The sequence below is a fragment of the Geotrypetes seraphini genome, chromosome 3 (assembly GCF_902459505.1).
Source record: "Geotrypetes seraphini chromosome 3, aGeoSer1.1, whole genome shotgun sequence".
In the NCBI taxonomy this organism is placed as follows: Eukaryota; Metazoa; Chordata; class Amphibia; order Gymnophiona; family Dermophiidae; genus Geotrypetes; species Geotrypetes seraphini.
In genome coordinates, this window is record NC_047086.1 from 258,409,262 (window position 1) to 258,426,777 (window position 17,516).

At 43.8% G+C, this 17,516-nt stretch overlaps 1 protein-coding gene across 16 annotated transcripts in view; it reads right to left on the minus strand.

Moving 5' to 3' along the window:
• MAP3K4 (mitogen-activated protein kinase kinase kinase 4) overlaps window positions 1–17,516 on the minus strand; it is a 462,673-nt gene that overhangs the window by 121,848 nt on the left and 323,309 nt on the right. For all 16 annotated transcript variants that reach the window (XM_033937735.1, XM_033937734.1, XM_033937737.1 and 13 more), the window contains one exon: window positions 16,224–16,324. In XM_033937735.1, coding sequence (XP_033793626.1) covers window positions 16,224–16,324 — 101 coding nt within the window. The remainder of the gene's footprint in view (window positions 1–16,223; window positions 16,325–17,516) is intronic.

A 17,516-nucleotide genomic window follows, 5' to 3' on the forward strand; every position in this document is an offset into this window, starting at 1 on the left:
AAATATCTAATCACCTCTAATTCACCGGTACGACAGGAGAGTTCAGAGAGTATTGTTTCCATCCCGGTAAGCTGCCCCGAAAGTTGTGTAAAGCGGGGATCTAATGCCTTCACCACTGCCGCTGTGAGATCCTTTATGTAATTAGGCAAAGTTAGTATAGTTGTTATGCTGTCGGGAGCCATGCTGTCAGACTGAAGATGTAATTTGTCCCAATCTTTATCTTTAGGCTGGCGTCTTGTAGTCATCTGGAAATCGAATCTAAATAAAATTTCTATCTATTCAAAAATACCAATTGTTATTAATAGTTGAAAAGAGGCGAAATTAAACGTAATGAGGATGAATGAAGCGCAGAATGCAGGAGTTCAGCTCCAACCATCAGCTTTCTGCCTGGTTCAGCCAGCTAACTTACAGAACGGCACAAAACTGAAAAAATATGACCACATTACCACCGCTTTTCTGAAATTCACACTGGCTCCCAGTACAAGCATGCATACAATACAAATTCTATTGCACCCTATTCAAAGCCCTAAATGGAAACGGACCAAGCTATTTGAGCAACCACTTAATCAGGAAAAACACATCCTGACAAAGGAGAACTCATGCACACTTTACCCACCCACCAATCAAAGGTATACAAAGCAAAAAAATATACGATGGACTATTAGCCACCAGAGCAGCGAAACTAGACCGCCACCTCTCCAATCTGCTGACTATGACGCCCAACTACAAAACATTCAGTAAAGAACTTAAAACTTTTCTATTCAAGAAATTTGTCAAATGATGTAACTAAACCTGATCGACCCTCCACAGATCCCGACTCATACTACATCTATTAACCATGCATTCTCCCTGGAAATGCCCAGGCCAACTCTTGTTGTAAACCACCTAGAACTGAAAGGTATTGGCGTGATAGAAGACACCAATGTAATGTAATACAAGAAACCAAGCCTTTTTGGGGGGTTATCTCAGAAATCATAGAAGTGCCTATTACTATTTGTTTGGCTGGAGATCTATTCACTTTTTGGAAACTACTAAAGAGTTGGCTCTTTAGGAGAGCCTTTGAATGTTATATATTATCTGACTATACTCTTCAGTATAGGGGCACCTCACTCTCGCCCTGCATAGTATGAAATCTCTGGCTTTAAAGATGCTTTGATCATCTGCTCTGCACTGAGAGACGTTTCTGGAGGGTTAAATTTTTCTCACTTTAGGGGCCCAAAAAAGCAAACAGGTTACTAGGAATTATTAGGAAAGGGATGGTAAATAAATAACTCCACAATAGAAAATACTAGTAAAAATATGATTCATGAGAGAGAAGCAAAATGGAAACAGACTCACATTTGCAAAACACACCTGAAAAATCCCCAAAGCCTTTTGGAATAATGTTCTATGGATAGAAGTCAAAAGAAAAATTATTTGGCCAAAACAAGTCCCATTATATCTGGCATATATTAAATACAGCATTCCACAGTAAGAACATGATATATACAGCCAAACATGATGGTGATGGTAGTACAATGATGAGTGGATGTTTTGATGCTTCAGGCCCTGAAAAACTTGTCATTAATGAAAGAACCATGAATTGTGAACTGCATCACTCAAGAGTTCTGAAGGAGAATGTCTGATCATCTATCAATGAGCTAAAGCTAAAGTAATAATAATAATTTTATTCTTATATACCACCAAAGCCATGATAATTCGAGGCAGTTTACAACAAGAAGCGCTGGACAATCAGCGAAGAGGTCACAATTCAGTCATCAATACAATCTGACATAATGAAAGAAGAGGAAAGCTATATAGTTCTTAAGGTTATTGGTTGAATTAGATTATGCAGGAAGGCAATGATCCAAAACAGAAAAACAAGTCTACATCTAAATGGCTGAAGAGAAACAAAATGAAAGTTCTGGATTGACCTAGTTAAAGCCCTGATTTGAACCCAATAGATAGCTGTGACAGGACCTGAAACAAGCAGTTTGAGCATGAAAAACTATTAATATGTCTGAATTAAAATAGTTCTGCAAAGACTGGACTAAGATTCCTTAAACAATGATATGAAAGAAACTGATACAAAATAATAAAAAAGCATTTAGTTACAGTCACTGCTGCAATAATTGGAGCAATCGGTTATTAAGTTTAAGGACAAGTTACTTTTTCACATAGGTGATATGGTGTTGGATAACTTTGTTCCTCAAATAAATGAAATAAGAACATAAGAATAGCCTTACTGGGTCAGATCAATGGTCCATCAAGCCCAGTAGCCCTTTCTCACAGTGGCCAATCCAGGTCCCTAGTACCTGGTGTAACAAACCCACTATTCCCAGAGGCTTTGTTCTAGAGAGTTGTGCGAGGACAGAAATCCCACCCGTCCCCGCCAAAATCCCATCTGTCCCTGTGAGGAATCCCTCCGTCCCCACGAGGAATCCCCTCTGTCCCCGTCCATCCCTATAAACTTCAGAAATAATTACAGTATAATTCCATTATAACGGACTTCAAGGGACCTGGAAAATTGGTCCGTTATATCCAAAGTCTTTATTTAGGGCAACTTGAAACAATGTAAATTGATAAAGAACAGTCACTGCACAAGCATAACAGCAACATCAATAACAACACTCAGCAAAACATTGGTATTGTACGAAATGATTGCAAACCAGAACACTGTACTGGAAAGAAAAATACTCTTGTCATTTTTTTTCTGGGCTGCATTTTGATACTATATCACCAGCATGCCACATGCCTTGTAGACGGAGCCTACATGTCTGTTATAGCCGAATAAAACTACAGCTATAATAGGCTCTGGGGACCAAAATAGTTGCCCGTTATATGCGAGTCCGCTATATCCGATGATTTTCTGTATGTTTATAATGGTGCTTGGCCGGGACCAGAGGACTTCATCCACTTTAGGCGAGGTTCCGTTATAAGCTAGTCCGTTATAACGAGATTATACTGTCTTTCATTTAATTATGCTACTGAATTAAAGGATCTGGTAGAGACCCATTTACAAATAAGCAAAGACACATTATTAATTTGGAAATATTAATTGGGAAGAATACATACTTTGTAAAAGGGTTTCTACCAGGCCTGTAATGTAAATATAAAATATAAATACTCAGCTGATGAGGACCCCCAAGCTTTCAGCTGAGGACTAGAGAGCTGCACGGGAACGGGGACGACGGGAATCCCGCGGGACCCGCGGGCATCCAGCGGGTTCCCCCTTCGGGTCGCGGGGATCCCGTGGGGACGCCCCCTAGGGTCGCGGGGATCCCATGGGGACGCCTCCGAGGGTCGCAGGGCTCCTGCGGGGCTGCATGTACTCAGTCGCGCGGCTCTTCTTCTCCCTACCTTCTCTGCTTGCAGCACAGAGCCGAACGGAAGTCTTCCCGACGTCAGCGCTGACGTCGGAGGGGAGGGAGGGCTTAAACAAAGCTTAAACAAAGCCCTCCCTCCCTCCGACGTCAGCGCTGACGTCGGGAAGACTTCCGTTCGGCTCTGTGCTGCAGGCAGGGCAGGTAAGGAGAAGGAGAGTAGCCTTGCGGTTCGAGTGGCTACCAAGGGAGGGGGGCGGTCCGCCCCGCCCCGGGTGCAGCACAGCCGGCCAGGTCCCCTTACTTTTGTGGCACTTCCCCGACCGACCGATAACAGCCCGGGTCCGACAATCCTCCCTGCCCTGTAGCCGCGAATCTAAATTACCTTCTTACAGCAGCTGTAAGAAGGTAATTTAGATTCGCGGTTAAGGGCAGGGAGGTTTGTCGGACCGGGGCTGTTGTCGGTCGGTCAGGGAAGTGCCACAAAAGTAAGGGGACCTGGCCGGCTGTGCTGCACCCGGGGCGGGGTAGAGAAGGAGGGGGGAGAAGGACGCTGAAAGGCCATGGTGAAGACAGGAGGGGGGGAAGGACTCTGAAAGCACTTGAAGACAGAGGAGGGAGAAGGACGCTGAAAGCACATGGGGGAATACAAAGGGGGTGGAGAAGGACGCTGAAAGGCCATGGGAAGGGCGGGGGGGGGGGAAGGACTCTGAAAGCACTTGTGGAAGACAGAGGGGAGAGAAGGATGCTGAAAGCACATGGGGGAATACAAAGGGGTGGAGAAGGACGCTGAAAGGCCATGGGAAGGGCGGGGGGGGGAAGGACTCTGAAAGCACTTGTGGAAGACAGAGGGGGGAGAAGGATGCTGAAAGCACATGGGGAAGACAAAGGGGTGGAGAAGGACGCTGAAAGGCCATGGGGAAGACAGAGAGGGAGAAGGACGCTGAAAGGACATGGGGAAGATGGGGGGGAGAAGGACACTGAAAGGAAATGAGGAAGAGAGAGTAGGGAGAAAACGCTGGCAGGGAAGAAGACAGATGCCAGACTATGGGGGGAGCGGAGAGAAGAAGATGGGTGCCAGACCAATTTGGAAGGGGGAAGAAAGGGAGAGGCACAGTAACAGAGCAAATGGAAGATGCAGAAGGAAGAGAGACAGTGGATGGAAGGAATTGAATGAGAACATGAGGAAAGCAGAAACCAGGCAACAAAGGTAGGAAAAGAATTCCATTTCTTTTTTTTTTTTTGCTTCAGGATAAAGTAGTATATTAGTTGTGTTGATAAAAATTTATAAACATTAGAGGCTCTGGTAGAAACCCGTTTACAAAGTATGTATTCTTCCCAATTAATATTTTCAAATTAATAAAGTCTTTTTGCTTATTTGTAAATGGGTTTCTACCAGAGCCTTTAATTCAGTAGCATAATTAAATGAAAACTATTTCTGAAGTTTATAGGGACGGGCGGGGACGGGTGGGGACGGAGGGGATTCCTCGCGGGGACGGGTGGGGACGGAGGGATTCCTCACGGGGACGGGTGGGGACGAGTGGGATTCCTCGCGGGGACGGGTGGGGACGGGTGGGACTTTGGCGGGGACGGGTGGGATTTCTGTCCCCGCGCAACTCTCTACTGAGGACTTCCTCTGCAGTTGGCCGGGGATCCCTTTTGCCAAACTTGGCAGGCAGCAGTAGCGTCCCTGAGTCACAGATGCTGGCACCTCAGTGGCTCATGGATGCTGCCAGCGACTGCTGCGCTTGGTGGAGGGGAGTTCTGGCCGTCTTTAGAGAAGGTCCTCTGCTGGCGGTACTTAGGGATCCCCACCAGCCACAGCAAGGGTCAGCAAGTGCTTCAACACTGTAGAAATAAAACCAGAAATGCATTTCCTTTTCTTTTGAACACAATACAAAGACATCTGCTATATACATTTCCCAAAGCTAACATATTTTAGTCAATAAATTCTGTTTTTTACCTTTGTTGTCTGGAAACTTATTTTTACATCAATTTGGTCCCAGTTTCTATTTCCATTTTCCCATCTTCTGCAAATTCTTCTGCTGCTGTCCATTGACTCCTCCTACCATGGTCCAGCATTTATCTCTTTCTCATCTTTTGTGCCTGCCCACCAGTCCCATGCTCAACATTTCTCCTTCTGTTCTATCACCCCTCTCCAGCACCATGTCACATCTCTCCCTCCATTCCCTTCACCACTATGTCCAATATTCCTCCCTCTTGCATCCCTTTCAATCTGTCCCACTGTTCCCTTTCCACCACATTTCTCACTCTCATCTTTCTCTTCCCTATCATCTGTACCACACTTCCTCCCTATACCCAAAACTTCTCCTCTTTCTTCCATTCACCGTGGGTACACAACCATCTCTCTTTCCCGCTCACTGACACACCCACGCCCAATTCTCCCTTTCTATTCCCTCCTTTTCTCTCTCCCCAGTTCATGGCTTCTGTGTCCAAATATGCATTCCCTCCCTCACTTCAGCATCTCTTTCCCTCCCTTCCTCCATCCTCTCTTCCAAGTTCATGCCTTCTGTGTCCAAAAATGCACTCCCTCCCACCACTTCATTTGAGTCCAGGTAACAGCAGGGGTTGGAGGCAGCCTGCAGCACGCCGTATGTAGCCGACCCAGAAGTCTTCCCCCGAAGTCAGAGCTGACGTCTGAGGGAAGGCTTTGTGTCAGGCTGACGGCGGCTGAGGTGACAGGTGGGAGAGAGTAGATACTGGATGTAAGAGGTAAGAGGAGACAGACTGTAGATAGTAGGGGGAGGGATCAGACACACTGGATGAAAGGGGAAGATAACAGACAAGCTGGAATGTCTTGGGAGAGAGAAAAAGACAGATGATGGATGTAAAGAAAAGGATAGGGGAGGAAGACATTGAATGGAAGGGAGGAAGACATTGAATGGAAGGGAGGAGAGGGGGAGGATGCAGATGGAAGGGAGGAAAAAGAAAGATGGGGCAGACACTGAATAGAAGGGAGAGAAAGATGGGCCGATGCTTGATGGAAGGGGGAGAGAGAAGGGTGGAAGATGGATGGGTGACATAGGGGGCAGAAAGGAGGAAAAGAGGAGACAGATCAGATGCTGGGCAGAAGCAGGAGAGAGAGGGGCAGATGCTGGATGGAAAGAGGGGGAAGGACAGATGCTGGATGGAATGGATAGAGGAAGGCAGATGCTGGATGGAAATGGAGGAAAGGGAAGATTCTGGACAGAAAAGAGAGAGAAAGGACAAATGCTGGATAGAAGGGGAGCAGAGAGAGGGGGGGGAAATGCTGAATGATGGGAGAGAAAGATGATAGAATTAGTTGACAGACTAGAAAATAAGAAGAAGTGGAATAAGAGAGCCAGAGTGAGGGAAAGAAATGGCAAGTTGGTAGACAGAGCAGACAATCCAAGCTCACAGGGCTTCAGAAAGCTGGATTATTCTGGTAGGGGCAGAGCAGTTTTCATCCTCGCTTGCTTTCAGTCCAAGATCCTGCATCGCAGCTCCTTTTTGGGTTTTTGCAGCTTTGGCTCAGCAGCACTCAGCGTCCACCGATCCCTGCTCAGCTCTGAACCAGGCCCTGCATCCTGCGCGTGCCCAGTGAAGTTACCTCATTTCAGGATTGTCCGGGGGAGGGGGGGAGGACTCTGTCCGCCCGCTCTATCCTGCACGTGACACCTCCTCACGAATCAGCAACAGTCTCTGTCATGTAGGCATGGAGCTCAGCACGTAAGCACACAGACTCTGTGTGCCTATGTACTGAGATCACTGCTTATGTGACAGAGACTGTTGATGCTGATTAGTTGGGACTCGGGAGCTCAGCTCGGCGCCAGACCCGGACTGGAAATTAGGTAGGCCTCAGGATAGGATCCCCAGGTCCATCCCCTTGGGAGCCCCGTCAGCCTTGGAGGGGTCCCCATGGGAGTCCTATGGGCCTGAGAGAGGCCCCTGTGGGAGTCCCATTGATCGAGGGGTGGATTCCCGCGATCCCCTTTCCCGTGCAGACCTCTACTTTGTTCCAGTGGAGGTTGGGAAATACAGACAGCCCCAGTGCTGTAGAGCTGACCAGGCCAATGTTATAGAGCCTGAGTGCGATGACTACTGCTGGATGAGCCAGCATATTTTTTGCTCCATAAGATGCACTTTTTTCCATCCCCCAAAAGGGTGAAGACGCCCCCCCCCATCTCCCGGTACCTTTTTAAAACACTGCACGCCCTTCCATTTAAAACACTCCCCCACCCCGATGTACCTTTTTAAACGCCCCTTAAGCCTGGTGGTCCAGCGGTGTATGAGCCGACAGGAGTATGCTTTCTGCGTTGCTGCCTGGGCCTGCCCTGCTTTCTGAATGGCTGCGTCAGTTCTCGCGGGACTTGTGAGAACTGACTGCAGCCATTCAGAAAGCAAGCTCTTGTCGACCCATACACCGCTGGATCACCAGACTTAAGGGGTGTTTAAAAGGTACTGCGGGGAAAATTGCATGCAATTGCTGCTGCTGGAGTAGTAAGGAGGAACATGGGGATGGGGAAGAGCAGGTGGAGAGGAAAGAAAGGGACTGCACTGGAGGAGGGAAAGAGGAGAAAAGATGCCAGCATTGGTGGGGGGGAGGAGGTGGACAGGCCGGGAAGATATGGTGACAGGCCGAGGTGAGATGTGGTGGTGAGAGGGGATATTTAGAAGAAGGGAAGAGAGAGGGGAGAAGCTGAACATGGGGAGAAATAAGAACATAGAAGAGATGCTGGGTGAGGAGGGATCGCAGGGTCAGGGATGCAGACTGTCAATGGTAGACATGGAGAAGGTAGGAACAGTGGAACATAGAGGCAATGCTGGAAAATGGAGGAAATTAGGACACTGAGGGACAATGCTGGAAAAAGGGCAGAAGGGGACATGCAGGTAGGATAATAATAATAATAATAATAACAGTTTATATACCACAGGACCGTGAAGTTCTATGCAGTTTACAATGATTAAAAGATGTTACAGATTGAGCAGATTTAACAAAGTTAAGGGTTAGTGATTAACAGTTCTGGGATCAGTAGTTGTGGACTAAGATTGTATAGGTCAGTTACCTAAATACTTCAAGAACATATAAGGACAGAGAAGGAAGATACTGGGTAGGGTAAATAGAGGTGCAGAAGGAATAAGGATAGTGGACCTGGGAATAGAAGAAATGTCAGAGGGACAGAAGACCCTGTACAAACAGAAGAAACATAAAAACAGAAAAGAGACAAAGCCATAGTAGTTCGAGGCAGTTTACAATAAGAGCTGGACAGTCAGTGAAAATAACAGTGAAGTCTTTGAATACATGAATATTTGTAGGGAGGGAGAGAGATAGAGGTAAAAAAAAAAAAAAAAAACCCCACAAAACTTACAATGTAGGAACATCAAGTACATATAAGTAGAATACAGTGGTGAGGCTTAGGAATTCTTGGTTACAAATCAGTTGAACAGGTTGGTTTTAACTAGTTTTCTTAAGTTAAGATAGGATGAGGAGTGCTTGATGATGTTGCCTAGCCAGCCGTTCTGTTGACTTGCTTGGAAAGCAAGAGTTCCGTCAAGGAATCTTTTGTATCGGCAGGTTTTTATTATAGGGTGGCTAAACATATGTATTCTGCATGTAGGCCTGGTGGAACTGTCCAATTTAAAATGTGAGACCAGGAATGGGGGGGGCCAAACCAAGTATATATTTGAAACAAAGGCAGGCAAATTTGAACAGCACTCTTGCTTCTAGGGGCAGCCAATGAAGTTTTTGGTAGTAGGGGGTTATGTGATCCCATTTTTTAATACCGAAAATCAGTCGCACTTCTGCATTTTGTATGATTTGGAGTCTTTGAATGGTTTTCTTGAGAGACCCCCAGATAAATGTTGCAATAGTTAAGCAGGCTTGAAATGAAGGATTGCACCAGTAAGCGGAATGATGCTGCGTCAAAGTACTTTACATTACATTACATTAGTGATTTCTAATCCGCCTTTACCTTGCGGTTCAAGGCGGATTACTGAGGCTCTCGTAATAATTTTTTTAGATACATCAGAAACAGAAAAACTGTGAGGGAATCTGTGGGACCGTTGCAATAGTCAAGTTGGCTTAGTATAAGGCAGTGTTTTTCAACCGCTGTTCCGCGGCACACTAGTGTGCTTCGAGATGTTGCCTGGTGTGCCGTACGGTGCAGACACTGATTAGGCCTCAGGCCGGGTCCCGCACACGCTCCCATGAGACTCCCCCGGTCCCCGCTGCTGTTCAGTTTTGATCTTCTGCTCTGATGCAACCGGAAACAGGAAGTTGCAGCAGAGCAGAAGATTGAACACTGAGCAGCCGCGCGTGCGCGGCTCTTTGGGAAAGCGTGCATGTCGCCGAAAAACAAAACCTACAAACTAAGGTGAGGCGAAGGGAGAGAGCTGGCTAAACAGTAGGATCGATTGGGCAGGCGAGTGGTGGCTGCGGGGACCGTGCGATCGCTCGTGTTCCCGGCTCAAATTGGAAGGAGGGAGTGAAAGGGAAAAGGATTCTGGGCCAAGGGGATGAAGACAGAAAGAAAAACCCACAGCAGGAAAGAAAGGGAAGGACAGGTAGGTGAGCCAGATGCTAGAAGCAGGGGGGGGGGAAAGAAAGAGGGAAAAAAGCTAGATGGGGTTGAAAAGAAGAGACACACTGGTATGGAAGAGGAAGATAGGGGAAATCTGGACACAGGAAGGTAACAGAAAGAGGGGAAATTATGTGCATGGGGCATAGGGACAGAGACATAAAGGGGACATGCCATGGGGATGGTATATGGACACAGGGGGGGGGCAATGACAGATACATAGGGGAGATATTAGAAATGGAGAAAATAGGAGCACAGAAGCGAGATGGTTTGTGGGGATGGGACAGGGACCGAGCTCGTAGGCTCCAGTGGCTTGCACAAATTACATTGTAACGTGCCATGAAAATAAGAGGGAGGAAGGTAGATAGATAGGCCACGCGAGAGAAGCTGAAGGGTGGTAGAAAGGAACAGATGGTAAAGGAGGGAGGGAAGGGTGGTGGTGGAAAGGAATAGGACAGACATTGAAGGAGGGTGGAGAGGAGCAGACCCCGAAGGGAAATGTGGAAGACAGAGTGGGAAGAAGACAGATGCCAGACTATGGGGGAGCGGAGGGAAGAAGATGGGTGCTAGACCAATTGGGGGGGGGGGGGTGAAGGGAGAGGCACAGTAACAGCAAATGGAAGACGTAGAGAGAAGACACACAGTGGATGGAAGGAATTGAATGAGAAGATGTGGAAAGCAGAAACCAGACAACAAAGGTAGAAAAAAAAATTATATTTATTTATTTATTTTTTGCTTTAGGATAAAATAGTATATTAGTTGTGTTGATAAAAATTTATAAACAAAGCCCTGCCAGCTGAACATCTCTTTCTCTAGTTCAGCAGCAGGAACTTTGATTTATAAGAAAGGAATAAGCTAAATATTACAGTACTAAGGCTTATATGGATGCAGCGGGGACGGTGACGGGGCGGTGAATGGGATGGCAGTGGCGGTGACGGGGAGGTGAAAGGGATGGCGGTGACGGTGACGGGGCGGTGAAGGGAACGGCTGTTGACGAAGAGCTACGTGTGTGTCTTTCTTCTATTCCAGCCAGAATATCAGCTTTGTGTTCAGCCAAACAGGCCCAGGTTTCGCACTGAATAAAGTATTTTATAATTTTTCACTATTCTGTTTACTTAATATTTCATAATAAAGTAATTATAAAATACTTTCTTTGTGTTTATTTGATTCCTATTCAAGAGAATTACTTTATATATAGTCAATATAGGCACAGAGTTAAATTTTTTAACATTTTCTAATGGTGGTGTGCCTCGTGATTTTTTTCATGAAACAAGTGTGCCTTTGCCCAAAAAAGGTTGAAAAACACTGGTATAAGGGATTGTACCATAATTCTGAACGATGAAGCATCAAAATATGCTCTAATGGACTGAAGCTTCCAGAGAGTAAAAAAAACCCTTTCTAACCAAAGAGTCCACCTGGTCTTTCATGGTTAGGCCCTGGTCTAGTATTACTCCCAATACTTCATAGTAGATTGGATAGGGTAACTTAGGTTGTTGATGTGCAGCGATGTTTTAGTATCTAGTGGGTGTGGCGTGGCTACGAAGTTATTTTGTTTTTTCTGAGTTTAGCTTCAGTCTAAATTCAGACATCCATTGTTCCATCACATTTAGTACTTCTGTTGTCATAGAAGTAGCTTCAAAGAGAGAGGTAGTGAATGGGATGATGATCATGAAGTCATCTGCGTAACTAAAAAAATTTATCCCTAGTTGGGACAATTGCGCACCTAGTGATGACACGTAAACATTGAGAAGTAATGGGACCTCTGTGGAATTCCAGATGGAAGTGTCAGAGAGATTGTAGTTAAAGCGTACTTGATAGGTACGGGACATAAGGAAACCTTGGAACAAGTCTAGCACCTCACCTCTGATCCCAATTGCATCTAAGCATTGTAACAGCTTCCCATGGTCCACTAGATCAAAGGTGAAACGCATATCAAATTGCATAATCAGGGCATTAAGGCCTCTACTAAACAAGGAACGTAAATTGTCTAAGATGGCTGCGATTACTGACTGTACTGAATAGAGGTCTGAAACCAGATTGAGTTTCATGTAAAAGAGAGAACTGGTCAAGATATTCCATCAATTGGTAATGTGCCAGTCCTTCCACAATCTTTACAAAAAATGGAATGGATGGTTCTGGTCTATAGTTGGTTACTAATGCTAGTGATTCTTTACGATTTTTTGGAATTGGGGTTATTATGATGTAGCCATTATTAGTAAGGAATTTACCGTTTTTTAAATTATCGGTCAGATAGTTTAGCAAAGTTAGTTTAAAGCCTAATGGGGCTGCTTTCATAATTTCTGGGGGACAGGAGTTCAAGACGCAGAATGATTTAGAATTATTCCATTCTAAATCTTGAAAGGTGGTCCAAATCATATCCGCTGGGATTGCATTTCTTTGTACGTTTACTATTTGATGTTCATGTATGTCATTTGTCGAACAGTTATTTCTTAGGTTTTTAATTTTTGAATCGAAATGCTGTGCTAGGTCATTTACAGTAAGTAGCTTAATATTATGCATGGGTTGAGTGTAGTGTGTGCTGTCAAATAAGGTCATGACTAGGTTGAACAGTTCTTTTGTATTGATTCCTTTTGGGCTAGTATTAGATGAGTTAATTTTGGAAGAGTAAAAAGCTTTACGTTTTTCTTTTATCAATTGTTTGTAGATTTTTATGTTCGATCTCCAGTTGTTACGGTCTGACAATTTTCCCGTTTTCTTCCAGATCCTTTCCAATCGTCTTACTGCTTGTTTCATTTTTAAGAGTTCAGTGTTGAACCATTTATTATATTTATTTGAGCAGCTTTTACTATTTTGTTTAGGGGCAATATCATCTAAAATGGATATGCTTGTTTTTGTCCAGTGATCCCAGAAATCAACCTCTTCTCCTATCTCTGCTTGCAGTTCGTATTATGACCAATATTCCTCTGGGTTGATACGGCCCTTTGTGAGATGTTCTTTTTGTATCCTTGGATGTGTTTTGGATTTTAGATGAGTCCAGATTAAAGTAAAATAATAAGTAAAGTGGTCAGACCAGATATCATGGCATCAAGTACCATGAGTACGGCATGGTACGGCAGGAAGGGGAGAGACAGGATGATACTTCATGATACAGAGAGGAAGAATAGAAAAAGGCAAAGCAGTGCTGGATGGTAGGGGCAAGAAGCAGAGGAGCATTTACAAACTTTAGAAAATGGTGCAGCCCCACAGTTATTTACCATGGTTTAGGACCAGGTATTTTGCTGGTAATGTTAGTAGTAGTAACTGTTGCTCAATGCTTTTCTACACAGTGCTGTTCATTTTGCATTAGTTTTGCACTAATAAAAATATGTAAAGTTAAAAATATTGTGATAAAACTTATGGCAAGGATTTTCTTTTTGGAGGGGGGGGCGGAAGTCACCTCAGTTTATATCTGGATTGGTTTATACTCAAGTATAAAGGACTGAAAAGATTATTAGATCATGCTCTGACAATGCAAAAATAAGATCCCAGGATAACAGAAGTCTGCCCTAAGGGATACAAAATAACAGTGGTCTGCAGGGAAAAAAGAGGAGGAGATCTAGCCATCTTAGTCAGAAACTCCCTAAATCTGAATATACAAGAACAAACATCCACCCCTTACATGGATCTACTAGCCTGCCAACTCTCATGCACCACACTAAAAGGATCCATAACTTGCATGCTCTGTTACATAACACCAGGAAATTTGAAGATTTTATATACCAAAACTCCCTAACGGCAACTTACAACCTAAACCTCCATCTCGAATACCAATCCTCCAAACAAACCTACTATCATTCCTAGAAGCCTTAACTTACAAGATCTTAGACCCACAAATCACACATGAGAAAGGTCACCAACTAGACATAGCAGCCTTCATGACCCAACAGCCCTTACTGCCAGAGATTCAAACATCAAATGGAAAGTGGTCTCGATCCCTATGGTCAGACCACTACACATACTCCTTCAACCTCAACTGGGTCAAAGACAAAACCAAACCAAAACCCCAAAGATCAACCTACCACTCTCGTAAATACGTCGACCGCTCCAAATTCTAGACTAAAACAGGCACAGCAATCCAAGAATGCAACCCCAAGGACTTCGTCTCACATTGGTGCAAGCTAAGCACAGCTATCCTAGACAAGCTATCCCCAATAAACAAAAACCAGAATTAGCAAATGATCAAATGGTTCGATAACGAACTACTCCTACTTAAAAGACTATGCAGACAACTAGAAAGAAAATGAAGAAAGAATAACCAAGAACCCATGAAAACAGCATGGAGAAAATTAAACCAACAATACAAGCTGAAACTTAAAGAAAAAAGAAAAACACACTACACCAACCTAATAGGCAAAGAAACTATTCCAAATACTAAAAGAACTCACAGACTCCAAACCCAATCTGGCCAATAACGGAACCCCTCCCCCCTCAGCTACACTTTTAGCTGAATACTTTAAAAACAAAATCACAACTGCCAGGACTACCCTCTCCGGAAGCCCAACCCTCCTAGAGGATATAACAATGCCTCTCACTGAAAAAGAATCAGCAGCGGCAGACAGAACTTGGTCCCACTTCCCCACAATACAATGGTCCAACCTTAACAAACTCTACAAAAAATACAGCCACGCAGTCTGCGATCTCAACCACTGCCCTCCATACCTATTAAAATCCTCCAGTACCAAATTCCACGCTCTCCTCTTACAATAGATACAAACCATGCTCACAGATGGCCTTTTCCCGCAAGACCTCAGGGAAATCGTCATCACCCCGATCCTAAAAGACCCTAAAGGAGCAACAGATCAACCAACCAACTACAGACCCATAGCCTCTATACCACTTTATGTCAAATTAATGGAAGGCCTGGTAGCCAAATTCCTCACCAACTACCTAGAAGACAACAACATACTCCTCTTTACACAATCAGATTTCAGAACCAACTATAGCACAGAGACACTGCTAGGTTCCCTCCTGGACACAGCAAGACAACATCTCAGCATAGGTAGAAAAATGCTAATTATACAACTGGACCTCACCGTAGCATTTGACCTAATGGACCACAACATTCTACTGCAAATACTAGATACAATAGGAATCACAGATAAGGTACACACATGGTTTCAAGGATTCCTACAATCCAGAACTTACAGAGTCAAGTTGAACAAAGAAAAATCAGAACCATGGTCCAACCCCTGCGGCGTTCCCCAAGGATCTCCACTATCCCCAACTCTCTTCAATCTCTACATTGCATCCCTCGGCACCTGTCTGGACAAATTAGGCTTAACCTCCTATAGTTATGCAGACGACATCACCATTCTCCTTCCTTTTGACCAACCAACATCCTCTATGACAGACACTCTACTACACAGGACATTTGAAACAGTTCCAACATGGATGAATAACCACAAACTGAAACTGAACTCAGACAAGACAAAATTCATTCTCCTCGAAAATAATAAAACCCCAGCTATAACAAATCTAGTATAAACTCAGTCACATACCCACTCTAAAACTTCTTGGAATGACAATAGACAGATGCTGTACCATGCAACCACAAATCAACAAAACAATACAAAATTCATTTGCGATCTTGAGAAACTTAAGGCAAGTTCGAAAATTCTTTGACAGAAAACAATTCCAGCTCTTGGTCCAGTCCCTAGTCCTAGGTATTCTAGACTACTGCAACATGCTTTATCTCCCCTGCCCCTCAACTATGATAAAACAACTACAAACAGTTCAAAACACAATGCTAAGACTTATCTATTCACTGAGGAACACGACCACATCATGGCGGCATACCTAGATTTACACTGGCTCCCAATACAAGCAAGAGTACAATTCAAATTCTACTGCCTACTATTTAAAACCATAAACGGAGATAGTGCAGCCTACCTAAACAACCGCCTAATCCAAACTACCTCAGCCAGACACAGGAGAACTCACAAACCATTCACTCATTCCCCAATCAGAGGCGTCAAACGAAAAAAACTGTATGATGGCCTTCTAGCCACTCAAGCAGCAAAACTAGACTATCAACTTTCCAATTTACTGACAACTCCAGACTACAAATCATTTAGAAAAGAAATAAAAACCATCCTATTCAAGACATCCTTGAAGACAAACTAACACCGCAAGACTCATCCCAATTCTCTGTAGAATTTCGCTCAACTCTCAAATTCCTCTGGAAATGGCCAGATAACTTCTTTTGTAATCCACCTTGAACTGCAAGGTATTGGAAGAATAGAAATCACTAATCTAATGTAAGATCTGAGAAAATTATTATGAACATTCCAAAGACCTAACTCTAAGTCAATAAAGACTTGCCATTATATTGTTATGCAAAGTTTTAAACCTTGAGATTTACCTTCTTTTTCTTCAGTGGGGCTTGAGTGACGACTCAGGGACCTAAATTGCAGCTCTGCTGCTATTGAGGCTAGCCTGTCATTTTCTGGGACACTGGAACCCCTATAAGTAAAATGAAAATAAACAAAACCAAAATAACATAAAAATAGGCTCTCTACTTTATTTCTATATGGTATTTCATGCACTCCATCACTTCACACTGGATACAGAAAATACCATCAGAATTTCCAAGATGCCATATATACAAAATATTTATCTCCTAGTCAGCATTATTGCAAAATGAAAATTCCAGATGGAGATATCTAAAGATAAGATCACTTTAAAAGAAGTAACTGCACTGCTACCGCTTTGAGTATAGAAGGTATATAAATTTTTAAATAAATTTACTATATATTTTTACACTGTAAAAGTAGTTATAGTGCATTCACTGTAGTCTTGAATAACCCACATGCGATATGGAAATGTTAACTAAAGCATCATGAAATAAGTAATGGAAAGCTCTATGATCTTAAGCTGCTTAACAGTTTGGATATCTATTTTGTATTAGGGAGAAAGGCTGTTGTAATTCTTCTAGGAAGACAAAACAATTGCATATCAAGAAAAAGTTCTCTTTAATATCCAAACATACACAAATAAAAGTGCTATCCATCCAGCAGCATGACCTAAAGGCCTGTTTATTAAATACAGCAACTGCAGTGTCATGGTATTTACTGCCCTAATTCACACTAACAGTTTGGGGAATAGATGTGTAATGGGCAATCACAGCAATACAGTTAAGTACCAACAGTAAATTATCATGTGCGTCACCACTGAACACAGTATTTGTGTATTTTACTGCCTCTTTATTTAGCTGCTTTACCCTCTAGTGGTAGTACCATGATACTACCACTCAGGATTAGAACCCTATTCTGAATCATGGCCAATGATGGTGTAGGTCAGGGGTCCTCAACCCTGTCCTGGAGGACCACCAGGCCAATCGGGTTTTCAGGATAGCCAAAATGAATATGCATGGAGCAGATTTGCATGCCTGTCACTTTCATTATATGTCCTCCAAGACAGGGTTGGGAACCACTGGTGTAGGTCAGGGGTACGCAATTCCGGTCCTCAAGAGCCGGAGCCAGGCCAGGTTTTCAGGATATCCACAATGAATATGTATGAGATGGATTTGTATACACTGCCTCCTTGACATGCAAATTTATCTCATGCATATTTATTGTGGATATCCTGAAAACCTGACCTGGCTCCAGAGGACTGCAATTTCCTACCCCTGGTATAAGTGCATCTGGGGATCACT